The sequence below is a fragment of the Nothoprocta perdicaria genome, unplaced genomic scaffold, assembly GCF_003342845.1.
Source record: "Nothoprocta perdicaria isolate Ctin4 unplaced genomic scaffold, notPer1 scaffold_157, whole genome shotgun sequence".
Lineage (NCBI taxonomy): Eukaryota > Metazoa > Chordata > Aves > Tinamiformes > Tinamidae > Nothoprocta > Nothoprocta perdicaria.
The window spans coordinates 1,485,616-1,511,994 of NW_020454727.1; the positions used below are offsets into that span (position 1 = coordinate 1,485,616).

General features: G+C 44.9%; 3 protein-coding genes and 1 long non-coding RNA gene across 8 annotated transcripts in view; 2 read left to right on the forward strand and 2 right to left on the reverse strand.

Moving 5' to 3' along the window:
• Positions 1-517: 517 nt before the first annotated feature.
• On the forward strand, positions 518-2,481 carry PRAM1 (PML-RARA regulated adaptor molecule 1). The gene is made up of 6 exons (XM_026035169.1): positions 518-540; positions 864-957; positions 1,427-1,589; positions 1,807-1,840; positions 2,070-2,104; positions 2,450-2,481. Exons 1-6 carry the CDS (start codon positions 521-523, stop codon positions 2,479-2,481), a joined length of 378 nt encoding a protein of 125 aa, XP_025890954.1. The 5' UTR covers positions 518-520.
• A 1,150-nt stretch (positions 2,482-3,631) lies between these two features.
• Positions 3,632-12,661, forward strand: LOC112943877 (excitatory amino acid transporter 5-like). The gene is made up of 11 exons (XM_026035170.1): positions 3,632-3,808; positions 4,856-4,935; positions 6,261-6,473; positions 6,992-7,034; positions 7,440-7,662; positions 9,156-9,255; positions 9,545-9,778; positions 11,149-11,343; positions 11,744-11,878; positions 12,178-12,277; positions 12,390-12,661. Exons 1-11 carry the CDS (start codon positions 3,632-3,634, stop codon positions 12,525-12,527), a joined length of 1,638 nt encoding a protein of 545 aa, XP_025890955.1. The 3' UTR covers positions 12,528-12,661.
• Positions 12,662-14,492: 1,831 nt separating this feature from the next.
• Positions 14,493-16,078, reverse strand: LOC112943942. The gene is made up of 2 exons (XR_003248684.1): positions 15,738-16,078; positions 14,493-14,944 (listed from the first exon to the last, which is right to left on the reverse strand). It is a non-coding gene; the product is annotated as an uncharacterized LOC112943942 (long non-coding RNA).
• Positions 16,079-23,979: 7,901 nt separating this feature from the next.
• Positions 23,980-26,379, reverse strand: part of ELAVL1 (ELAV like RNA binding protein 1) — a 19,336-nt gene continuing 16,936 nt past the window's right edge. For all 5 annotated transcript variants that reach the window (XM_026035237.1, XM_026035241.1, XM_026035238.1 and 2 more), the window contains exon 6: positions 23,980-25,473. In XM_026035237.1, coding sequence (XP_025891022.1) covers positions 25,149-25,473 — 325 coding nt within the window. In that variant the 3' untranslated portion in view covers positions 23,980-25,148. The remainder of the gene's footprint in view (positions 25,474-26,379) is intronic.

A 26,379-nucleotide genomic window follows, 5' to 3' on the forward strand; every position in this document is an offset into this window, starting at 1 on the left:
AACCAGTGCAGAGCGCTGTTATTCCATGTGATTTAGATTTGCGCAAGCAGGAAAGACAGAGCTAAGAACTGGGGCTCAAACCTCTGATCCTCCACTCTGTAGAYGAGCTTTAGTGGAGCACCAGCTTGGCAGGATCATGCCCATGTACATGGCATATGTCATGCAGGCTTGGCTGCATCTTCATGATGATCCAGTTTCCTAATGGCAGTTTCCCACTGCTCCAGGGAAGAAGAGGAGATATATGATGATGTGGAGCCTGTCGGACTGCTTGGGAGAAGCCAAGGGTTTCCACTTCCCACTGTGTCCCAACCCCCGGCGTATTCCCGCTCTGGAGGAGGTAGGTACAGAAGGGGCTGGGAATCAGAAAGCCCCAAGCCCTTTTGACCCTAGGAAGCCAGCACAGCAGATGCTATAAACCAGCTGYTCCCAGCATGTTCTCACATCCCTGGATTTCATCTGTTCCCTCCTTGGATTTCATTTTGCAGGTAGAGATGCCAGTCTGGCCTCTAACAAGRTTGCCATGATGCCAACTGCACCGAGGTAAGAGGTTTTTGTTGATTTTGTGGGCCCAAATTTGCCAGGAAATCAGGACTCATTGCCAGTTTGCTGTGCTGTGGCAAAGCTGGAGGTTCAGTGGTCCTTTCTGGACTTGCCCTGTGGTGTTGTGAGACATCCCAGGACAGGCAGGATTAAACCTGAACTGCGAGCATAGCATTGTAGAGGGGAGCACCTTTGGGTGCTGGGGGAGACCCAGTGCAAAGGAAATGAAACAGGACAGGACAACAGCGTAGGAAGAAGGGGACAGGAGGGAGTGGAGAGCTGTGGTTCCCTGACCTTTCCTGTGACTCTCAACGACTTCACAGAGAAGCCCAGGTTTTTCAGAGGCCGAAGATGATGACACTTAAGGAATGCAAGAAGGAAGAGAAGGCAGACAGGGAGTTTCAGAAGAAATTCAAGGTGAGCAGGAATGGTTTCTTACCCCTCTAAGCTCACCCTCACCTTCAAATTCAGGGGTGAAATTCCTCATTGTGAGGCCAGTGGTGGATCCATGGCATCCAAGGTCTGGGCCTCAGTTGCCAAGAGGCCATAACAGCCCTCAGGACTCCCCCTGAATGCCAGCAAGGGGAGAGGGGGAATTCTCACTTCCTTACTGGATTGTGCTCCCTGCAATGATGTGAGGAAGCCCTGAACACCCTGGTGCAATGGGGTTTTCTGCACTCCCAGCTCAACAACAGCCTCCCTTCTTCCCCTACAGCCTGCCAGTGGCAGGGGGAACTTGCCCCATTCCCCCCTGAAGCTCCCCTAAATAAATCTGGTCCCATAGGACCTTCTGCAGAAGAGGAATCTGCTTGTTTTGCAAGAAGGGAAAGTGATGGGAGCTGCCTGAGCTCTTGCCAGGGTAATAGCAAGGCTGTCTGTGTTCCAGTTCGGCGGAGACATTCGTGTCCTGACACAAATGATGGTGGACCCTGCAGCAACAGAGAAGAGAGGCGGAGGAAAGAACCTCCCCCTCAGACGAGGAGAAATTCTAGATGTCATCCAGTTTACGAAYGAGGAGCAAATCCTGTGCCGAAACAGCCAGAGGAGATGTACGTCCAGGGTGGCTGGGACGTGGTGAGGGTGGGCAGCACCGGTCACAGTTGCCAAACAGTTGCTGGTAGAAATGTCTTTCTTCACACACACACGTCGATGGCTCTGATAGACGGGAGGGGACATCGCCTTGCTGTTAGAAGGGACTCACCATTTATCCCCCTCGTGCCCCTTCTTCTGGCACGTCCTGACATCCTTTTCATTGCTCTTTTCTAGATGGCTACGTGCCTCGGGCCGTGATGCTGCGCCTGTGAGTATCCCCTTCCCCAGCCCCTTCCTCCCGTTGCGGCAGATGTAGTGATTGCCTCGTGTCCAGTGATGGAGATGAGAGGAGCAAAGAAAACAGCAATGAGAAACAGGGTCGGGACACGAGGGAGATGTAGGAGATGAGCTGACCCTTGCCTGGGTGGTGGCAGGTGGTGGCAGCATCCCCAAGGGTGCCCAGGCTCCTCATGACGCCGTGTTCTTTCTCCTCGCAGGGACACGGACATCTACGATGACGTTGAGATTTACGGTAGGTGTAGCAGCGAGTTGCCCCCTYGGCTCCTTGTGGGGGCTGGAGCTGCCTGCCCGAGGTCCGAGCACTGCTCCCTCTGCACAGGGAAGGCAGCAGAGCTACTCTGAGCTCATCCTGGGCCCTCCCGAGTCCAACGGGCACTGGGTTTCCTGCTCAGAGCAGGAGGAGATCACACGGGTAATGGCCCCTTCCCCAGGCAAGCACCCCAAGAGGCAGCACCAGACTCACTTCCTGTCCCATTGCCACATCCCAGGCTGTCCTCTCTTGGGAGCTGTGTTTTCCATGATTTCCTCAGTCTCCCCCTTTCTCTGGGACATCACTTTCTGTCCCYTGGTTCCTCAGAGGCTCTCACTTCCTCCCTTCCCAATGATTAAGGCTTCCCCATACCATTTCCCTTCTCATCTGGCTCCCTGCACTTGATCCCCAGCCCATTGGGACTCCTTTGAGGTGTCCCCGATCCTAGGGCTGCCCTTCCCAGAGCAGCTGCTGACTCCTGGGATGGGAACTCCCTCCCTTGTGATGCAAACAGCTCTGAAGATGGAGCTAAGTGTATTTGAACTGTCACAACAAACAAATATATTTAACTATTTCTGGCTGGCAGGTTGAACAATCCATGCTAAAGCAAAAGCCGTGAGACATCAGCAACACAGAGACTTCTACGAGAGCCTAAACACGGATGGAAAGCCCTGTGTGCCGTCTCCTGCTGCCTTGGACACAGCCCCCCACCATGACCGTGTCCTTGCCAAGGCACTGGGAATACTCGCCATTCCTCAAGGATCTTCTCTCYCCCACAGAGCAAGCAGCCAGGGGGTTGAAAGTGATATTTAAATCCAGCTATCTTCTCTGTGGCTGCATTTTGTCTGTGTAAAATATGGCAATGATTTGAAAGGGTTTCATGGGAATAATTTGTGATTTTTTTTTTTTTTTCTGTTTTTAAAATGCTTCTTGTGCTGGAAAAGGGCAGATATCACCACRGTGAGGTTTCAGTGCCAGCACTAGAGATGTGATTACCACGGAGATATAAATAAAAGAAAGCAGTTAGAAGGAAAGACACTTTCAAAAAGCAGTTTTCCTTTTGCAAAGTCTCCTTAGAAGGGCCAAGCTCAGCCCTTGTGCTGACCGGGAGGTTACAGGGGTGGGAACATAAATTCTCCGGTGGCCACAGAGAGGATCCAGAACCTCTCAGACCAGGAATCCCAAAGCGACGGGATCCCTGGCTCTGATTCCTGCCTGCGGTGCTGGGGATGCGGCGCAGCTGGCGAGGGTTAACCCGGAGCCTCCAGTGCYGCCTTTCATGCAGCTCACTAGAAAGCCAAGCCCAGATTAAGCAGTCCAGGACGTCACTGCCCATTAGGGTCCCCAAATAGCAGTGCGGGGATTAGGCGCCAGGTGCTCGGCTCCAGCTCCGGCGCCTCCCCGAGCACAGGGCAGCGTTGGCGGAGCCGGTGCCGGAGCRATGAGCCAGCCCGGTGGCACCGGCGCTGTCAGCGGCACCGAGGGGCCCCTTCTGCACGGCTGAGGATCATGTGGGAGCGCTTCAAGAAAGCCCTGCTCAACTCGCTGTCCACGCACTTCCTCGCCGCCTGCGCCCGCGTACGGGCCTTCTGGCGCAAAAATGGCCTCTTGACGCTCTCCATGCTCTCGGTCGTCACCGGGTGCCTCCTGGGATTCCTGCTGCGCACTCTGGAGCTGACGGAGCTGGTAAGGGAGATGGCGCTGGGGACAGGAGCGAGCGTCGCAGTGCGGAGCGGGGGGACCCCAGTCCCCATGCGGGTGGGCACAGCTCTGTGTTTGGCCTGAGGAATCCAGAGCACATCCCGCTGCTGAGCCGTGGGTGAAGGAGTGGTGCCCGCTGGATCCCGGGGCTGAAGGAGCCTCCAGGGAGGGACAGTGATGGGAAAGGGGGGTCAGGAGCAAAATCCAACCCCTGGGCAAAGCAGCGTCCCCAGGGATGATGCAGGGGGCATGGGATAAAGCAACGCGCCCAACGAAAGCCCCTGGAAAAGCAGCACAAAATAAAATAAATAGGGTCCCAAGAGAGTGACAGATTGCAGGTTTCCCAGGCTCTTGGAGACCAGTTCATTGGAGACAAGGAAACGGCCGGCACAAAACACGTCCCAGGAGCACTGCCCTGCTCCGTGTCACCGCACTGAATGCAGGTGGCTTTARCGGCCCCGAGCTCCTCCCTGCGCTCCCCGCTGCAGCGCGAGCTCGGCGGGCGCCGGGACATCTCCTTCTAATCAGGAGGATTTAGGAAGGTCTTGTCACTTCAATTATGAGTTTGGGGCCTCAGCGCGCGGAGCAGAGGTGATTCTGTTACCTAAGCAAAGGACGTAACCTCCCTGGCGGCTGGTGCCCACGTGAGCCGCGGYGGCCGCCTGCGCTGCTCCTGGAGCAAGCGACCGAGCCGGGAGCAACCTGGGGCTCCTGCCATCACCTGCCCCGTGTGCCCGTCCTCGTACCCACCTTGTGGCAGGCCCTGCAGCCCGTTCCTTGCACGCACTGAGCTCTCGCCCTCGCCTGCTTCCCAATCCCTGTCCAAACCCCTCTGTCAGCATCTCCTCTGGTTGCACCGGGATGGGACAGCCCAGGCTGGGACATTCCCCAGGCCCTGGCCAAGCCTCAGGTTGACATCGTGAGGACCAGAGGGTGTTCCGAGAAAGGCTGATTTGTCACCTTTGAACCCTSAACCCCAAGTCAGTGTCATTCGCARMCGCTGCCTTGATGCAACTGCTGTTTTGTGCACAGGAAAGGCAGTATTTTTCCTTCCCGGGAGAGCTCCTCATGAGGATGCTGAAGATGCTGATCCTGCCCCTCATCACCTCAAGGTAAGGTGTGCTCCTCTGCTTCCCAAGGGCCYGTTTGCCGTCGTGTTGGGGGAATCCTGCTTCCCTTCTCCAGACTCTCCTTCTCCAAGGTCTCTGCAAGGGCCCGTCTTRGTCTCGGCCACCGCTCTGGGGTTGTATCTGGTGGAGCTACATGGTGCTCGGAGCAGCCCAGGAGGGCACATTCCTTCCTCCACACCACCATGGCCTCCTGCAGGACGTTTATGGCTGTGCACTGATACTAGGCACAAAGGTGCCCCAGGATGGATARAATCCAGGACGGATTTATGGTGGTGCATCCTGGGAGAAGCAGGGGGACACGTCCCTACGAGGGGAAATCCAGATTGACGAGCAGTGACATCATCCCTGCTGAAAAAGACTGCTGAAAGGCTGAAGAAGTTAGTGTAGCGACRTCCACCACTTTGTCCCACTCAAACAGGCGGCTGCAGCAGGGGTCTGTGGCTGYTGCCACCACCGAGGCTGCTCGGGACCACCACGGTCCCACCACCGGTTGGGTTGGTCCCAACCACCACCACCATGATCCCATCACCACCATGGTCGGCCCATTACCACGGTAGCGGTCCCACCACCATGGTCCCACGAGCACCATAGTCGTCCCACCACCATGGTCCCACCACCACTGTGGCTCCACACCGCAGCCAGCCAATGCTCCCGTTCGCTGTGAGCACCACCAGCACACAGCCATGCTGCTGTGACTACAGACTGGTGGCCTGTAATTCCCTCTCTATTTTTAGCCCAGTTTTGTTCAAAAGTAGCTTATGGGCTAGTTCTTAGGGGAGCTTATGCGTACGTGAAGTCCGAACCAGCCGCTCGCTCTTATCATGGGGAAGTTGGGTCAATAGAGACACACGGCTGCAGCTTTAGTGCATGAGAAGTTTAAACAGACAACGTCACACAGCACAAGAAGAGCATTAGTTATTCACCAGCAGAATATGATAAGAATATTTACTCGTTATCCCCTGCAAAACAGTAAAAATGACCAGGCCTTATGTGAAGGGACACACAGAGGTCCCATAACATCCCTGCCCGTCCAGAAGTGCGGGGGCAGCCAGCCGGGTCCTACAGAGAGCTGCTACCAAGGCACACAAACGCACCAGAGCTTCGGGATACCTGGAAGCACCAGCAAAAGGAGCTATGGAAACTGGGTGCGTGTTGGAGACTGTGCTCTAGGTGACCCTGCGTGTGCAGGGGGTTGGACTAGATGGCCTCTGCAGGTCCCTTCCAACCTCAACCCTTCTATGATTCTATGATCTGGTCCATCAGGTGCATCTCGGGAGCAGATGCCAACCATGAGTTTTCCTTTCCAGCCTCATGTCCGGGCTGGCCACCATGGACTCCAAGGCCTGTGGGAAGATGGGAGTGATCACAATTACCTACTATCTCTGGACAACCTTCTTGGCTGTGACCATTGGGATCATCCTCGTGGTCAGCATCCACCCTGGTGCGGCGGCCCAGAAGGAGGAGTATTCCGTGGGGAAAGTGGTGCTTAGCTCTGCYGATGCTCTCCTGGATCTAATCAGGTACGTTGTCAGGGAGGAACCTGGRTTTTATAGGTTGATCGTGTCTCACAGCCAAGATCTGCTCGCAAGGCAGCAAGTTCACTGGGGCTATTGATATCTCAAGGGAAACGTGAGAACTGTTGGCTACACTGAGCATGGAGCTTCTTCTCTGCAGCCCTGGGGTTCCTTGAGCTTTGCAAGGTGCAAATGAGTGGGTTGGCCTGGAATAAAGCTCTAGAAGTGAACTGGTGTTAGCTGGTAACCGTGGGGCCGCCCTGGGGTAGGGAGAATCTCCGTTTCTGGAGATGTTTGGACTCCAGACAAGGCTTTGAGCAACCTGCACTAGCTCTGCAGCTGGTTGGAGATACCAGGCATCCTTTCCAGCCTCTGCCTTTTGGTGAATTCAATGCACATATGTGATCCCTTGTCCTGCTCGTCGCTTGCAGAGTGGCCTTACGGTCCTCTTGGCCCCTCATTCATCCCAGGAGCTTCCCAGGGATAACCTCTGTTTTAACCTCTCCACAATTACTCTCTTACAGGAACATGTTTCCTTCCAATCTCATCGAAGCTTCATTCCAGCAGGTGAGTCAGGGGCTCCAGGGCCTCCATCACCTCATAGCTCTGGAGATGCTGGGWTGGGTCTTGGCTCCGGACCAGGCTGCTGACCCAGAGCCTGGCCACGAGTCCCTTTCCTTCCCCTGWCCCTCTTCCAGCCTTGATGACTGTCCCAGCTGCTCCCAGGGCTGGGGAGCCCCAATGGATGGGCACATGGGGGTTGTTGGCCATGATGGCATCCCTGGGGGTCATTGAGGCACAGGCCACCCCTGCCTGCCCTCCATCCGGAAAAGTCACTGGTTATCACTGAAAAGCGAGCGTTGGACCTCCAGGACCATTGGGTGGCTCGTGGCGGTGTTCCCACTGAATTTAAAGCAAGATGGAGTCTGTTGCCAGCAGGACATTGACTTCACGTGTTTCTTTTTGTTCCAGTACCGAACTGTCCTTGTGCCGGTGGTGAAGGCTCCAGGGCTTCCAAAGATCCCCAGGAAATCCATCAATTTTATTTACTTTGCACCTGACGACGCAAACCCAGAAATCCATCGGCCGGTGTTCCTGGAGATTACRCCGTCTCCCGAAATGACCTACAGAACCTTGCCTGGGACCAGCAATGAAATGAATGTCTTGGGGATCGTCATCTTCTCAGCAACGATAGGTACCTTCTAAGTGGAGACACTTCATGCTACTCCATGACCAGACTTGCAGGGATATTTAATGGTGGTGGCTGTGGATGGAGAAGGTGGTTTCCTCTCCAGATGTTCCCTATGAGCCTTCATAGCCTGAGTCTGTTTCCTGAGAGCTTAAAAATATTATAAACACAGACATTTATATCAGATCTTAATGCAGAAAAAAAGCAGTTTGCACAAGGTGCTGGGCAGCAATTTAAGAGCGGAGAGATCAAGTGAAAGGTACAGGGCTGAAAGGCAGAATTACTGGAAGCAGGAATTTGGAGGTGACTCAAAGCACGGGCTACAATCACTAGGGGCAGAGCCGAGTGAGCCTGAGAGGAACAGAGGAGCCAGGAGAGAAAGAGTAGGAGGAAATCAGATTACAGCGGGGGCAAGATTACGTGAAGCTTAAGAGGTGAGGGCAAGGATCTTGAATTTAGTGTGCGAGGAGCCAAAAAGCTAATTAGAGGATTTAGCAGAGAGAGGTAGTGCAGCTCGAAGAGCAACGKAGAAAACCTCTGGGACGTGTGGGGTGGCCATGGGGCACAGAGGAGATCGCCCGCGGTTAGCAGCTGCGATGAGGAAGATGAAGCGAAGCCAAGGGCAGAGGCAGCCCTGCTGGAAGATGCTGGAAGATGCAACGAGTTGCCCGGGTGACCCCTTGTCCCCATGAGCATCCGCTGCTGTCGCCATCTCTCCGCAGGGCCTGAGCCTCCCGAGCGCAGAGCACGTGTCCTGCTCCGGCCCAAGGAGAAGCCGCTTTGCTCTTCCGCGATTATCATCGTGACGGTGTGGGTGTTGAGCTCAGGGCTTCCTAACTTAGCAGAAAATCACCTGCAGCAGCCCCGGCCGCCACGGGAACTCTCTGCTGCTTTTGCYCCCAAAGGATTAGGGAGCTTCTGGGCTGCTGGGATCGGGCACTGCTGGAGCAATAGACGTGTTCGGAAAGGAGCATCCACGTGTGGCAGGGGCAGGTTAGTCTGGCATTAGCAAAAGACACCTCGGCCTCTCCTACAAGTCACTGTGTCCATACTTAGGAGCAGCGAGGAGTTTAYTGGTTATCTGCCCAAGGGGTTTGGAGAAAGGGCCAGACGTGGAGCAGAGCCGGCCGGTGGAGTTGGAGCTCTCCCAGATTTTACCGCATTCCTCTTCTTTTTGTTCTTATTGTTTGCGGGTTGTCTTCACTGGGGTTAACACAACTCACGTGCCTTGAGTGTTGTCCTGACACCGGCTTTTACGCACCAAGATCTTTAGCCCAGACTAGGGCCCATTCTTCTCCTTTGTACAGCATTGTACCAGTGGGGCTGCCTGCTGCCGCAACGCTGCTCTAATTCCTGCGATTCGTAAGGTATTTCCACAAACGCCTTACAAAATTTTTCTTGAACTTGTCGATGTAAAGATGGACCTCCTGCAAGTTTGCAAGGCTGAGCCCTGTGATTTCCTACTGTTTACTAACGTGAATCCGTGTGTTTGGTTGCAGGGCTTCTCTTGGGAAAAATGGGCGAGCGAGGAGCTCCGCTGGTGAACGTGTGCCAGTGCCTCAACGAGGCCGTCATGAAGATYGTCTCCATGGCCGTCTGGTAAAGCTGCTCCTGGCCGTGCACCCAAGCCACCTCCTACCTGCTAATGAACACCACCGCCATTAAAGAGAAGTGCTGGCAAATCGAAACTCATTCCAGAATTCCTAACCTTCGAGGACTTGATTTTGCAATTTGTGTATTCTTTTAAAAGAGTGTATTTTGACTAGAAACTTTTAGGGCACGCATCTTGAAGAATATCTATTTTGGATTTATTTTTGAATGATTACACTGCACCAAGTGATTCAATGACGTTAGCATCCTCACAAATGACTTCTTCTTTTCCTTGCAGGTACTTCCCTTTTGGCATCGTGTTTCTCATAGCTGGGAAGATACTGGATATGGAAGATCCCTCTGTTACAGGAAAGAAGCTGGGCCTGTATGCCATTACCGTGGTGTCCGGGCTGGCCGTCCACGGACTTGTCCTCTTACCTTTGCTCTTCACACTCATTACTAAGAAAAACCCCTTTGCTTTCATTCGGGGGATATTGCAAGCCTTGCTGATTGCCTTAGCTACGTCTTCCAGGTATGAATATAAGGTGGCCTCTATTTATCACCTGAGAATTRATCCAGTTTAGCTTAGTGCATTCCAAGCTCTCCCAACACAAAGTTTTATCTTTTTTCTAACCGTAACCATTATAAACATATAACGATAAAAGATTACTGGGCAATCTTGTCCCAGACTTGGGTCTTTGTCTCCTTACTCTGAAGCACAAGGGCCTTGCAGAGACACCCAAGTAACCCAGCACTTTCGCAGTTTTCAGGTCAGATTTGTCTGAAAACGGAAGACTCTGCTGCTTTTCAGATTGCACCCAAAGAGTGCAATCTTCTGTCCTCCCTCTGCCCTTCACAAACCAGATTCATCTTCTTGTYTGCCATCTAACCACATCAGCTCCCTGCTGGCCTTGGAGAACTTCTCTTACCAAAGGACAGGCTCTGCTTGCTGCTTTTTCTCTAGGAACCACCTTTTTCAAACGGCTGCTCTCCAAAGCACAGAGCTCCGGAGTCTCCTGGCCAAGCCCAGTGGCCAGTGCAGTTTTCCGCAGGGCCACTGCTGGGACAGCAGGTTTCCCTGCTCCAACGCGCTGTCCCTAGGACAGCTGTGGCTTTGGAGCCAGCTGGGTGAGCTGGAGAGCTGYTCATGTAGAGCCCAGTGGGAAAACCAGGCACCTCGTCGCAGTCCTGGGCTCTGTGGACAGGCCCCAYGCGGGGACCACGAGCTGCTGCTCTGTTACACGTGTGCAGTGAAATGGGAAGATGGTTGCACGTAATCCCATTTTTTCCGAGCTCTTTTCTTCCCTCTTGTCTTGGCCCGTCCGTTTTCTACTCCTGACTCCTGTTACCTCTCATGCATCTTCTTGCTGGAAAGAAACAAGGAAGAAGGTCAGTGGGGAACCAGGGCCGAGGCAGCTACTACGACCTGCTTGTAGCATGCAGGAGACAAAGCAGAGATGAAGGAATCTGGGTGGAACACCAGCATCGTCAACACTGGCAAATTCTGCCTGTGCCAACAGTCAGGGGGTTGCTGGATTAGCTTGGGGAACAGGGATGTGCAACCAGCAGCTGTAACCAGCACGCAAAGTTTCTGTCTAGCCATCTCCTTGAATGCCAATGTGGCATTTTGGGTGGTTATCTTGTAAATATGATGGAAATGAGCAGATTTGTTACACCRAGTTCCCAACGAGGCATCGCTTGACTAAATTACAAGTGTTCCCCTGTAGCACCAGGTGAAGATACCTCCTTTCTTTGCCAGAGCAACTTGCTTTAACATCGTTGCTGCACTCAATCCCAAGGGAACCTCTATTTCTGTAGTTAGGTTGATGTCTACTAACCAGCTGTTAGAGCTGCTCCGCACAAAACACACAAGGGAAAGACTCACCGTCTCTTGCCCCGCAGCTCAGCAACCTTGCCCATCACTCTGAAGTGTCTTCTGGAGAACAACGGGATAGACAGACGAGTGGCACGGTTCGTCCTTCCCGTTGGCGCGACCATAAATATGGACGGCACTGCGCTCTACGAAGCGGTCGCTGCTATTTTTATTGCTCAGGTTAATGAATATGATTTGGATTTGGGACAAATTATAACTATCAGGTAATTTCTTTTTTTTTTTTTTTTTCCTGCATCTGTGCTGCTTTTCCCTAATCACACTGACAGACATTTCTACAACATCTCACGAATTTCCTACTTAGCAGAGATCTTTTGACAGCACATTCCAAGTTATCCTTGTTGGAAAGCTGAAGAGTAGGGAAAGCGGCAGCGTAATATGAGCTTTTTAATACCATACATTCCTGCTCTGCTCCCAAACAGCGCTTGCATGAGCGTTCACGAGAGGAGAAACCCTTCCAGCTCAGCAAAACATCCCAGCTCACCCAATTAYTGGATATTAGATCAACCTAATGAACTCTTATTCCCAGGCCTTCACTATGCCATGCAAACCACGCCCTTGAACAAGCTGGTGACAATGTGRTGACAATAATTCTTATCCCTGCAGCATAACAGCAACCGCAGCCAGCATTGGTGCCGCYGGGATCCCCCAGTCGGGGCTCGTCACCATGGTCATCGTGCTCACCTCTGTTGGGCTGCCAACCGATGACATTACGCTCATCATCGCCGTAGACTGGGCTCTGTAAGTAGCCATACACACTGCTAACGATGCGGGCTAAGTGACTGCTATTAATGCTTATGTTTATTGATTTCCCAAAGCAGTTCTAAAGGAGCAAGGCTTCCCCAAAAGGCAGCACAAAGATGAGTGTGAACTGCCTTAATACTGGGTTCAGAAACTCCACCATCTGTCTGCATTGGCACAGGGCTGTACTTAGCTTGCTGTTAGCTAAAAGAGTGACAGGGACACTGGGGACAAACGCTCAGAGGTTCCAAAGCCATCACAGATCACGGCTGCCTCCATCTCATCGCTCTTTCTTCTAGGGACCGATTTCGAACCATGACCAACGTCCTTGGCGATGCACTGGCCGCTGGTATCATAGCACATGTCTGTGAGAAAGACTTTGCCCCCAAGCCCCCAAAAGTACGTACAGCTTGTCTGGGAGAGTGAAACACAGAAGATACTAAGATTATAAACAGAAACAACGCATAGGCTCACTGAAGAAATTAAAATTGCTTTTTTTTTCTCGTTACAGCAAGATCCAGCCAGCAGCACAGACAAGTTTCCGTCTGTGGAGATCTCGCTTCTGCAGCCCAAAGATAACGTGATTGAAATGATTGAAGAAACCTTGGCCGAGCAGACAGGAATTCACTATAACATCTGTCAGGTGTAGGTCGCAGCCACCTCACTCCTGGGAAAGGGATTTTGGTGCTAAAATACTGACATTMTGAATGTCATATATGGATGCTCTGTAAGAGGAAAGCCTTACTTAGTGTGTGCGCACACACAAAAAACAAACAACAAGAAAAGAAAGGAAGAAAGGAAGAAAGAAAAGGACTCGCATGCTACAAAGATCACACCGATAGCAAGGGAGAAAATGCAGCCAACTGCTGTTGTAAACTGAGGATACATCTGGAACTTGTTGCCCTGCCTGAAGCAGCTGGGTTTTGAAGGTTTTATGCCCCTAATTTTTCAAGCATAGCTCTAAGGTCAGAAAAATCTGCAGCTAACAGAAAACGTGAACTGGACAAGATGAAGTAGTGGTAGAGGAGTCAAAAAACGGACACCTTACGGCAGCAACCTGTCTCTGCTGTCTGGACTGCGTTCTGGGATACTTTATTTTCTTTAATACAGAGCTTTTTTTAAGCCATTGCTTTTTTCTAGTGGGATGTCACCTAAAAACTAAAATCCCAAGTATATTTTTGGTCTATTGTTTAACATTAACTTTGGACACAACTGTATTTTCTAGCCAATGCACAAAAATAGAAGGACAGTTGATTGAAATGTTTCTCTTAATGACAGTCATTGATTCTCTAGATGTACTGCAACTGCGACGACTTTCCCAGCTAAGGATCTGTCCCTATGTTTAAACTCTTGCTCCAAATATAGCCTTAAAATATATGTTTCCAAACACAAGCTTCTCCACAATGGCCTTTTACAGAAGGGATCTCATCTACTTTGCCCCATTATGCCACAGTAAAACATCTGCAAGTAGCTTAAATTCCCACTAACACCACTAGCTTCCTCCTAAAAGAACTACTCTTGACCAAACCAATTGAGTTTTTTTCCCCTAAAATGTCATCTTCTCAGCTGACATCACAAAATTTCATAGTAAGTGGTATTTCAACATAAACAAATGTTAAAAATGCCTCCCAGAAAGCTAAGGAATAGCATCCTCCCAGCTGCCTACCTCCCATTCAACTTTCTCTGCTCCTTCTTTTAAAGCCAGTCCCACCCTAAATTTTGTGTACTTATAATAATTACTCAGATTTGTTTAATGCTTTATGCGATAACCATATCAAGCACCTTGCAGAAATGCTTTCTCTTAATAGTTGCTTTGGTTTAATCAAGGCATTCAGCTGACATTAAGTACTCAAAATATGTCTGTTTGGAGGGCAATGCCACTCTAAGCAGTTCCATGCTCAGCTGTTTGATCCCATCTTTGAACTCCCMCTTTAATAGCTCTGAAATAAGTATCTCTAGAACTAAATGGCAAATAGATCCAAGAACAGGACTAGGTTAAAAGACCCTGTTGTCATAGGGCTTAAAGAAAAAATGGATTAGTTCATTAGTCTGTTCTTTATGCCCCTATCCCAACAGTTATATCTACACCAAGGTACAACTCTGTGTATACACCTATACACAAAGACTATGACAGTTGAGGGTTGGTACAAGAAGCTGAAGATTGAGGAGCTAGAAGTGACACCATCACCTAGGATGACACTCACCTTCCTCAGTGAGCAAAGTGGTAAGTGATAAAATGGGTTAGATTTCCCACTTGATCAAGATTGTACCCCGAGTAACAGACACGGGGCAYGGCCGCTAACACCCCTACACAGACACAAGTTCCACTGGTTGSCCCAGCATCACTCACTTATTTTCTGCAGCTGTGTTCCACAGATTACACCAGACTACCTTAATTCAACAAATCAAAAGAAAATGTCTGCCTTTTCCCCTTTTTGGATATAGCCTTAAAGGAATCAGAGGGCCCTAGCTTGTATTATTGCCTCACCCCAAAGGAGAATGCACATAGCACAGGAACCAGGCAATGTGATACCGTGGCAGMGGAGAACAGAGCTGTTAATCCTGCTGTGGTCAGTATTTGTGACACAGAGAGGCTGAATTCAGGTCAAACATTCCTTCCTCAAGGCCACTGGCAGCCCAAACGTGCCCAGCTGAGGGTGGGAGGAAAGCAGGCAGCTTCAAAGCAGCATTCTAGCAAGACAGGGCTGCCTTGTCTGGAAGCATCCACAGAGAAGTGCTCAAGTAGCAAAACACCCAAATTGGAAGGCACCCAAGTGACAGGAGACACAAAGACATCAAGTAGACAGTACAGCAGCACCTCACTATAAACCTTCGTCTGGGCTCGGTCAGAAAAGAAGCACTTAAGACACACGGGCAAAGCCTCAACACATTTTATCTAGCACAAGCAGCCAGGAATTCTGCTCTGGGATCCAATGATGAGGTGAGGAGAGTGAGGACTGGATGGCATGCCCGGGCAATCAGGTTGTGTGCCTTGGCATACGAGGTCAATCACTGCCATTTCATTAGCCACAGTCCGTTTTGAAGCTGAGTTGTTTTCCTCCATTCCTGTAGTAAGAAAGGATTGAAACGTTAAGGCCTATGAAGTAGAGTAAAACTAGAAAGGGTTAAAAAAAATGACTCAAAAAAAAAAAGAAATGGAAGTAGCTTTTTAAATTGGTGATTCCCAAAGAAATGGCACCATTTTGCCCAGTAGGGAGAAGCAGATAGGAGATGCTCCCTGGAAAGCAGCAAYATTGTGCATTACAGGACTGGTGCTGAAATACCAAGCCATGGAAATGTGTAGAAAGCACAGTTTTCAGTAACTACTTCAAGAAAAGTTTGGAGGAAATCTGAGAGCCAGATTTTTATCCAACTGTAGATTTTAAAAAAATGTTCTATAGCTTGCACATTGTGTTACTGTATTACAGCCAAAAAATTATGACCATTATGAAATTTTGCATGTTTAAAGACAAACACCTTTGGACAAAATACTTCTGTACTGCATTTGTATGTGAATAATATATGTGCATATATAATGCACATATAATACACATGTTACTCAGTACAAATAATTTAGTGATATAAATAGTCTATATACATCTTAATATTTGCATATACAAATGTATACATAAACTAAACAAATACATATATACAGGTGTATGTGTACAGTGTGTCTCTTGAAAGATGCAAAGAATGAACTGCCTGGCACAACCGGGTGAAGTTGGCTATAGAGTCTAAAAAAAAAAAAAAAAAAAAAAAAAAAAAAAAAGCCAAATTTTGGAAGTCTGGCATGCCAGAGACCAAAATCATTTGCAGTGTGACTCTAGAAAAGCACACAGCCTTATACAGGCTTACTTACCATGTAGGCTATAAGACAGCCTTGAAATCCTGCAAGGGTTGAGTGCCCACTCCTTCCGCAGACCTGAGCTGGAGCCTACAGAAGTCTAGGAAAATGAAGCAGCTCAGCACTGTTTATACAGAGTCAAGACTGCTCCTATGCCAAATAATTTCTGCTTTGCTCTCCTTTATGATCTTTCTTTGCAGCATGCACAGGCTGGACTTGGGACAGAATCTGTTCCAACACATTCAAACAGAGTATCAGTTAAAATATATTTTTAAAGTCTACTGCTAGTCAAAGAACTGAGTAAGCCTCAGACCCATTTTTATTAAACCCAGTAAGTGAAGTCTTTAAGTCCTAGCTTAAGTTGAGTTGCTCTTTAATCAGCAATCCAGCTATGCCTCTGCAGAGGAAAAACACAACTCCGAGAAGTTTCACATTCGCAGCATTATATACCATATGTGCTATTCAAACAAACAAACAATACCCCCTGTACTTTAAATGTGTCATTTAAATCAGTTTTATTACAAAGAAAATTATTTACTAATGGGATGCTAGGAGAACTATATTTTGACACTCTAGATTGATTCCCATTGTGCAAAAATCATTGCTTTTATACATAAATACATAAGAAAAGTATGTTGAGCAAAGGAAGAAGCAAACTGTTTCATCCACTTATTTGTGATGTTATGTGTGAAATGTAACCTCTGCTTTTCCTTTCAGCCTCCTGCTAGCCGCAAGTGATGAAAGCAGAAGGCAAGTTAAAGCCACAAAAGGCAGCCTCAAAAACCAGATAAAAATAATTTAAAAAGCAAAAGGAGGAGGAATGATATGGGGATAGGCAAGTCCCATGGGACATCCAATGGCTGTGCACGCTGGGCACGAGGGGAATGARGATGAGACGGTGCCCAGGCTCACGTGTTTTCCTTAAACAGCTTTTCCTATTGCCATGGTTAGGGAAAGAATGAGGAGTTGGATGCACTGTTAATATGACCTAGGAGGATATTTCTAAATACTAGTATTTTTCCAAGGATGTGTGTGGCTTTTATAAATATAATTAAAAGACCGGGAATCAAAGCAAAACACGGGGGAAGGCAGCTGTGCTTCTCTTTATAAAAAGGAAATGTCACATTTTACGCCCAGGTGCAGAGAAAATAAAAACAAAACCACATTTTTTTCCTAGTTTGTTTCCTGAAGTACCTGAGAGTTGGATTTCAATATAGTTTAACCTCTTTATTTGAGAATACTCTGAAAATTAAGTATATAAAAATTAATAGTAGGAACCTCCCACAGAACCCACATTAGAGCAAGTGTTTTGTAAAGGAGTCTAAGGACAAAGTCTCTGTGGAGTCCTGCAAAACCAGAATATCCATTCAGGGATTAATGGGTCCAGACTTTTTTTCTCTTTTTCTTTTGAATAAATCTGACCTTTCTAAGAGGGAAGGCATGCTTCACTTGGGCATATTTTGCTATTAAGCTTTCCGGTCATCTCATCTCTGTGATTTTTCGTATCAGTAGAGCAGAAAAATACAAAGTCTGAATGAACCTATGGACAAGGAATAAAACACAGGAGCAGCATCCTATGGGAGGAAGAATATGGTCTAGGTGTGCCCAAGAAAAGAAATCACGAGGGATCTGAAGTTCTATGCTGCTAATTAAACACTTCTGGTTAGAGTGGCTGCTGCTTACTCGACACACTTTTATACTGGTAGTAACAGAAAATGCCAATTTGTGCTCTTCAGTTCTGCTCCAGCTCTGTGAACAGTGCTGTACTGAGCAATTTTCATAAGATGAAAAATAACTTATTTGGAAAAGCGGCTTTCCGTGTTATCAAGGTATCTGATCTGACCTGGCTTTGCCAGGCATCCAACACTATCATACATGACTCGCTATACGTTCTCCCCCCGTTTCTTTTCTCAGCTAAAATCATCAGGAGTTCAGCAAAATATCAGAGCTAAAGCCTCAAAAGATGTGAGAATTATCACAGCTCAAAGATGGAAGGATGGTTTTTGTGACTAAAGAATAAAACCACTCAAGAGGAGCAGATTTCAGCAAAATCCAGTAAAATGTTGTGTTGGTGAAATAACAAGGGAGTGTTGCTGTGATACTTCAATGCAATCTGTAAACAGACAACAGTAGTTTATAAGGATTCCAATGGCTTTCTTCTCGCTAAAAGGACATAATTTCACGAGCAATTCTCTAACAGGTCACTTATACAACCTTTTCTGAGTCAAAATGTGGGGTCTGTCTTAAATCATCAGAGCTGAAATGGGGATAGAGGCACCAAAATACCCTGCTGCATCTGTGGAGGGTTTCTTGTTTTCCACAATGCTCTTCAAAAGTTTCCAAAGAGCTTTAAGAGTGGGAGTGTACACTTACTTGTTTTGTTTTCTTTCTTAAATCAGAATAAATACTAACATGAGTTAAAAAAAAAAAAAAAACTTCCTGAAAAACAAAGTGCCTTATTTTAATTCCGTCTAATAACGTTACAGATATTATAATTTTTAGTGGGATAAACTGGATTAGCCTATTCATGAATACAGTCAAGATTCTTCTGAAAAAGTCAAATCCCAAACTGTACAATAATAATCCAAGTCCTGTAAAAAAAAAGAAAATATGAATATTTAAAAGCCTAATTCTATTTTGAACTACATGAACTCCCATCATGAATCACTTAGAAATACTATGAATATACTTCATACAAGTACTTAACAAAACCAGAAATGAGCATGTAGCAAAAATAACAAAAATCCTTTGCACTATCCATATATTTTAAGTATTCAAACTAGTATAAAGTATCTCAGCTTTGTTTCATTTAATTTTGACCATAACATAGAAAAACAATGCTCATAGTTTCATCCACAGGATTCTACAAAGCTGCTGCTTCATTCATCAAATCTTTGAACTGCTTCAATATCAAATCCAATTTTTCAATTTGCTTAAAAATCATTGCAGAGAATTTCCAAGCATTTGAATTGCAATACAACCAAAATATGGACTTGGTACATTTTTTTGGCATTATTTCTAAAATAAGCTAATTTACATAAGTACTCTCAAAATAACACAATGGGATTCAACTTCATTTTAGACATTTGGAAAGCAGTGTCATACTTTATTTAAAATAAACCCATGTAAAAACAAAGTTTAAATGAAAATGGTACCTGAAAAATAAATTATTTGATATAAAACAAATCAATAACTTAAAAACACACTAAATATACAAAATGTTTAACCATATACTGTACAGTATGGAAAACAATTGATAAAACCTTCTGTCCCACAAACAGATTAATTTATAAACAAAAGATTACATAAGTTAAGGGAAATGAAATCAATAAAAAGACTAGAAGTACAGTATTGTTCAAAGCTACTGGTCAAATAAAGGTTTATCCCAACTTATGTTTCAAATATCTCAAGTCATTTTCTTCTCAATGACCAAGTGAAAAAGTTCAGCTGTATCACTGAAAAGTTGTTTAAAATATTTAAAAGTAACGAACAGTAATTACTATGAGAATAAAGGTTCTAAAATGTGAACACAGTAGCAAAATTTTCAAGGTTTACGGTGGCAAATTCTACTTTTACTGAATTTCCATCATTATCAACAAAAGAATATAGTGCTGAAAATTCCACTCAACAGAAAAATATCTCTAGTTAAAACTTTGTAAATCTTTTACTGAGTGTGATATACAACAAATAACTGCAGCAGGACTGAAGAAAACAATAACAGGTTTTAAAGCCAAAGCCACTCACTTGGTGTTTTATTTTGCTTTAGCGCTTGTAAAGGCTTTAACTTTTTTTTTTTCTCTCTATAAATCATGCAGAAAGAGAAAGCAATGCCTATGGGTTTATTTAGCTCTACTACTTAGGATTACTACAAAAAAAAACGCATACAGAAAAATTAAGCTGTACCTGATTAAACTAAGAGTTTACACATTTAGAAATTAACGGCAATTTTCAGTTCTGCGCTGGATGTGCCATGGAGATGTGCATTACATGGTACCAATTCTTACTTGCAAGAGTGAGGCAACAGTGTCCCTTTTTTTTTTTTTATGAAAAACACTTCTTTTATTATTATGAAGTAGAAAACCAGTAGGGTGTTATGAGCATATTAAATCCAGCCTACCCTTTTGATCAATTTATTAATGCATCAGTGCTACGGCGTTGAGAATCCAACATTGACAAGAGGTGCAGAGCTACATTAGAGGAACTTGTTTAGGGCCCAGAAGATGCTTCTGCTCCCAAATACAGAAGTTACAATATTTAGCATGACAAATTCATTTCTCAAGGGGGAAAAAAAATATATATATACATTTATATAAATGCAGCTCCAACAAGGGTGCTAAAAGGGAGCTGAGCTTGCTTACACTAACCATGAATTTGGTCCCTTCGCTCTAAAGCTATTCTTAGGAGCCTAAAAGTAAAGTGTTACAATAAGGTGCTTCAAGGACAGACCTTATCATAGAGGTAGCAGTAGGACAAACAGCTCTGTACTTGACTTTTGAGATTAAACCACAAGATTGCCACCAGCAGGTTCACAAAAAGCTCTATGTTTAAAATAAAATAAAAAAAAAGTTCCCATAAATGCTAGTATTTTGCAGGTAAACATGAGAAGACCTAATTTCAATAATCAGCTGACTTTAGTTATAGACTTGTTTATTTTGTTCRAAAAGTATATTTCAGGATATTCTCGAAAGATTTTTGCTTTGTTTTTAAGCTCATTTGTGACTATAAACTATCCAAAAAGTAACCTTATTCCAGTTTAGAATAATGAAAAAAACTCTTTTGAAATATATGAAATACTGTCCTTATCCAGAACATGAACCAACACAAAGTGACAATAATTGTTGAAAGACCTTAGGATGATTCATTTGCAAAGCTTAACATTAAGAGTGAATAACCTTTCCAATTTTTAAATCGTTTAAAACTGTCGAATGTGCTTTCTATAGATGCAGCTATGCCAATATATTTCAAGATTTTTTTTAAGTGCTTTGTATAAACAACATTACTGCAATGTTCAATACCCCTAGAAATATAGATGGTCTCTCCAAGGTTTTAGGAGCAAAAGACACTGAAATCCTGAAATCCTTTGGTCATCTGCAATGACATAAATGACCATAAACTGACCGACTGCTATTTGCTGCAGTGAGAACTTTCTATTGTTTTAGAGACTTGGACACCTCTGAGTTTTCAGTATTTTTCATGCTATCATGATACAGATGTACTGAAAAAATATGACCAAAGGGAAGGAAAAAAACATGTGGACGTACATGGCTATGAGGACACTGCTTAGCACAGAGGTTTCTCTGCCTTCTCCTTCCACCCTAAACGGTGGCTCAAATCCTTCACAGTCCCAAACCTAGAGCAGCAGCGAAGGGATTGTCACAAGCGCAGCAGGACACGTAACAACTGCAGCAGCTCAGGTCCTCTCCCTCCACGCACAAGGGCAGAGCCCAGACTCTGAATCAAATTTTACGGCAAAGTAGGTTGAAGAACAAAATAAACTTAACGCTTTAGTGTAGAGGCACCATCTAAAAGAGAATTAGAGGAGAGCAAACTAAAAACACTAGGTTGCTTTGAGTTGGCTTTTCCCATGGTGCTGTCTCCTCAAGCGAGGGGATTGCATTTGCTTCTGTCAGTTCATATAAAGCATAAAGCAATAGTACAGTTTTTTTCTCTAGTCTTTGTGAAATCTCCCTATGTGCAGATGAGTAACAGGAGGCTTAAATGAAGAGGTTTGCGGACAGCTTTCTGAACAGGGGTCAGCTGCATTCATAGGAGAAAGCTGGGACTGGAAAAGACCAATTCTAAATAATGTCTTCAAGGAATTATCACTTTGACAACACTCGATTTTTTACCGTATAAATTTTTCTTTTTCTTTTATTTAATTTTGTACAATATAACTAAAGCCCAGCACATTTGCAGAGAAGATTGGAGCAGGGGGGTCTTCAACCACTTCTGCTCTTAATGGCACAGTGTCTCATTTTAGAGTGAAACTCCACCGCCTTGCAAAGAAACATGAGAACAGCTCATGGGGCATTTGGGAAGCAGTCCCATAAAACTCGAGTTTAACAGCCTTGCTCCACTAAGAGCCTTCTTGCAGTGTCAACACAGCCAGCATGTCTGGAAAAAATGAGAGATACAAGGTAGAACTAAAGCTGCATAGAAGTGTCCTATACAGGACAAGGTAAAAGAATAGGATTCTAAAATTCAAGGTGACAAAGTGAAAATTAAAATAATACCAGTTATTCAATAGCTGGTAAAATTTCCAAAGGTCTTGAAAAAGATAACTGTGCTTGTACCAAACTCCTGAAATGCTGTTCAGGCTCAGACATACAAGTCTTTGCACTGCTGCAAATGCCAAGGCTCAAAGATGACAGAGCCACGGAGAACTTTTCAATCCCAGTTTGCTTTCAGCAAAGGGAAAAATCAGTGTCTCAAGTGGCAAATATGAGARTTGAGAGCAAAGGCAAGTTATGGCAGAAGCGATTAGCACGCACACTGAAATCGAGCTCTAAGACAGCATGGGAAGAAATGAGCTTTGAACACAAAAACTGGTGTACAGGAAAAGAGACCTCCCAGCTGCAGCGGGACAGGAGTATCACGGATGCTCCCCTTTGGATGCTCAATAGGCCTTTCGTGTTGAGATGACTTTGACCATAAGAAGGAAAATGAGAAAAAACAAAACAAAAAAACTCCCTACCTTTCAGGTACAGATAAACTCATTTTATCACCATACTCCTCAGCCTGATCAAACAGCACACAAGGAATTGGTGTCCTTCATACTGCAGGTCCATGAAGTTCACACTAACCACTTCAGAAACTCGGCCATGAGGCAAACATGCAGTCCTCTGAGACATCATAATTCTCTTTGACAGACATACTCAAATCATAGCTTGGCCATAGCTATGCATTTTCATCTGAAATTCCTGTCCTGCTATACTGCCAACATATTCACATGGGCTCCAAAACATTTTTGCAAGAGCTGCTCTCTGTAGAGCATCTCCAGGACAGACCATCAAATCTAGTCCTTTAGAATCTGGTCCATATCCTAATCAAGCTGTCAAGACTTTCTAACATTCTCTCCTCAAACCTATTATGTCTAAGGAGAAAAGAAGGGACATTTGGTTTGAAAGAGGCCTTTTGTATGAGAAAAAAACTTGAAGGTGAAGTAAATACTAAGACAGAACTAAGTGATTGAAAGGCATGTATTTCATTACAAAATTAAAAGGGTGAAATCAGTGAATTCATTCTGCTTTTCTCTAAGCTCCCYGAGGATCAAAGGGCCAAAATAACTTTGAATGTATACAAGTTAAAGGTATAGCTTCAAAGTGGTACGACCTGCTAAGTACATATACATACAAGAAAGCACTAAAAGAATTTCTTATTAGAGTTYGATTTGCACCCTCAATCCTTTTGGTTTAGCAGGATGGGTGAATTATTGTTAGCAACAAAGATACCAACAAAACATGCATGATTTTTTCCTGATTTCATGGGCAGATAAATGCTGCTGTTGGGACACAAGGCAAGAGAGACAGTTACTGGAAATGGAAATCTCCTGCAAGTTTATTCTAGTGGAATCGTCAAGCACTGAGTTAAAGGAAGCAGCAATGGGACGGGACAGAGGAATTCTCCTCCACTCTGCTGCAGAAGGAGGYGAAATGACAGCAATGCAAGGTCACCTAGTGATGGAGGGGATTCTAACTCTCTCTACAGAAAAGCCTCTGRAAATGGAAAATTGAGACTCAGTTGCTCACCGTCTCTTTGGGACTGGCAGAGGTTCACTCAAAAAAGAAACACTGCACTATTACTGACCCCATTTTTGCAATTGCTGTGACTTCTGGCAACTGGACACAAATTAGAGACATTAAAGTGGCCCAGATGAAGCCTCCAGTCAAGCACGGTATCCTTGCACAGCCTTTACCTCAAAGTAATCCTTTTCAGGCTTCCTACCTAAGAACACTTGTAGAGTTGAATCGCTCTGTGGCGCACAGTTTCTATGCGACAGATTTGTTGTAGACCCCTTGTTTCACAAACCTTTTTCTTCTACTCATCTGTCAAAGCAGTAACTTAAAACTCTTAAAGAGGACCTACGGTTCTTTAAAACAGCACTCATTGAAAGCTGGACACTTTGTGCAATACTTAGCAAAAAAATAACAGAAAATAAAAAACAAAACAAAATTTGAGCAAAACAAAATCAAATTTAATGTTCTTAAATGCAAAAGTAAAAACAAACAAAAAACACAAAAAAGCAAAAGAAAATTAACAGAAACAGAACAACTCAAAGTTTCAAGGCAGTCTGCAGAAAACTTGGGGGATTAATCTTTAAATCTACAAATCAAAGTTTTTTTTGTTAATATCTAACTTGCAAGAAGTAAGTACTTTTCTGCTGAGTGTTCATAAGCTAGTTGTCAAAACAAAATCCTATTAAAATAGAAAAATCTAGCGCTCATTAGAAGGGATGCGAGAAATACAATGCTCAAATGTTTATAACTTTTTGTTTTCTTTACAAAATAGAACTACCAAAGGAATTCGAACTATAATGATCTTTGAAAGTGAGTATCTTGCTGCATTATAATGTGCCAGTAAGTAGTGCACCATGCATTACATATTTGGACAGAAGAGATTCAGTTTGATAAAGTAGCAACACATATTCACACTTTTTTTGGAGTTTCATTTTGACTCTGAAATCTTCCCGGAGTTTCTTTGAAACTCTTTGGTCCATTCCTATTACAAAGTGGGCTTTAAAAGTATTATTTCTAAAACCTTTTAATTTGACAACTTGGCCACTGATCAGTATGCAACTTACCTCATCAATGGTGTTAAAAGTTATGCTGGCATGCTACTACTTACAAGACCTTCACTTTATAAAGCCTAATCCTCAGCTATACGTAGCAATGAATATTAATTGATAAAGCAGTTTACTCTCAACCAAAACATTAGTATTTCTCAACTTTTCTTCCATACTACTGAGTCTGGGGTAGAGGAGAAGATCAAGGGAATAGGGAGGAAAAAACAACAACAACAAAAGAAAAAAAACAAGAGAACTAATGGATTCAGCCTGRTAGTTTTTAAAAAAATTCCAGTTTTTGCAGACAACATTCAATGGAACAAATGTTAGTCTCATAAGTGAAAGCATGCTTCAATTTTACCACCATCCAGAGGGTCTAGTTAATGCAATCTACTCAAGATTTCAGGGGATTTTTAATATGTTTTAAATGAAATAACTTAAAGGAACTTAAAATTGGTCTAACATTGTGGGATTTCAAACATTTGAACATGTCAGTTGCATCCCAGAATATAAAACCTTTTTCACTTCTCATTTAGACTAAGACAAACACTTGTGAAAATTGGCGCAAAATGAGTTTTACACTAACAAAAATGTTTCAACTTCTGTCACTCCATTATCTATTCCATACAAAAAGCACGAGCAAGTTATTTGTGGGACTTGTTGGTTTTGAAGGAAACCTGTAAGATTTTGTCCCCCAGGCGGTAGCCATTAAGACTTGCTATGGCCATTGCAGCTTCTTCATAGTTTGTCATGGTCACAAAACCAAAACCTTTGCACTTGTTGGTGTTGAAATCTCGAATAACTTTCACATTGGTAACCGCACCAAAGGGGCCAAACATCTGCCAGAGGATTCCCTCATCAGCATCTTGACCAAGGTTGTAGATGAAGATACACCAGCCAGAAGATGCGTTTCCTGGAACATTTACACCAGAAAGCCCACTCATGTGATCTACACCCATAGGAGAGAACCTAGCAAATAAAAAGCACAATATTTCATGTAAAAGTTCAATTCAGTTAAACAAAATAACTTGAATGGGAAGCAACTGAGAATAAATATTTTCTACATGGACATCAAAACCGCCAGAAAGAAATGTTTCCCCATTCAAATTGACAATCAAATTGACAGCTGCCAGGAAAAAAAAAAAGTTAAATATTCCAGGTACTTTTATTTATCAACAGGAAACTTTAATTAGAAATAGGTAGGCAACAGACCAGTTGCAAGGCACGATTATGTAATCACCATCACATGGGACACAGATCGATCTTTGAAACTCTGCTATGCTGCTAAGACTGCTCCCTGCCATCAACCAGAGTAATGTGAGTGCAGAGTAACAGACACCTCTGCCCAGCGGCCCTTAGTCTGCTTCAGGCCAGTTTCCAGCATCTCCCACTTGCTTCTCTCAAGGGGTTCTTATCCAATATCCTCCTTATCCTGTGTTGAGGACTCAAGTCAAAGTTGTTTGGTTTTTTTTGCAGGAACTATATATRTATGGGAGGGGTGAAGGGGGATGTGCAGAACAGATTGAGCCCTTTCTCTACCACAGGGCCGCGGGTGCAGGCAAACACTCCCAGTACCAGTATCCCCCAGTTTATTAGGGAACTTCAGAAATACTAGCACTTCCTCAGTAAAATCTCTCGAGCTGGGATGCCCCAGATCTTTACCTACAAACTTTAAATTCTGGCTTACCTAAAACACCCCTTACGTGATATTAAAACTACAGTAACTTTCAAGTACAAAATTTATAAGACTTACTTAAATGTGCTTTGCAATTTAAACAGGTGCAGTGTTCTTTTATCCTTTTTAGATCAACTTTATATGAGAATAAGTTATCTGACTTTACTGAATTTGGCTTTTTTTTTTTTTTTTTTTTTTTT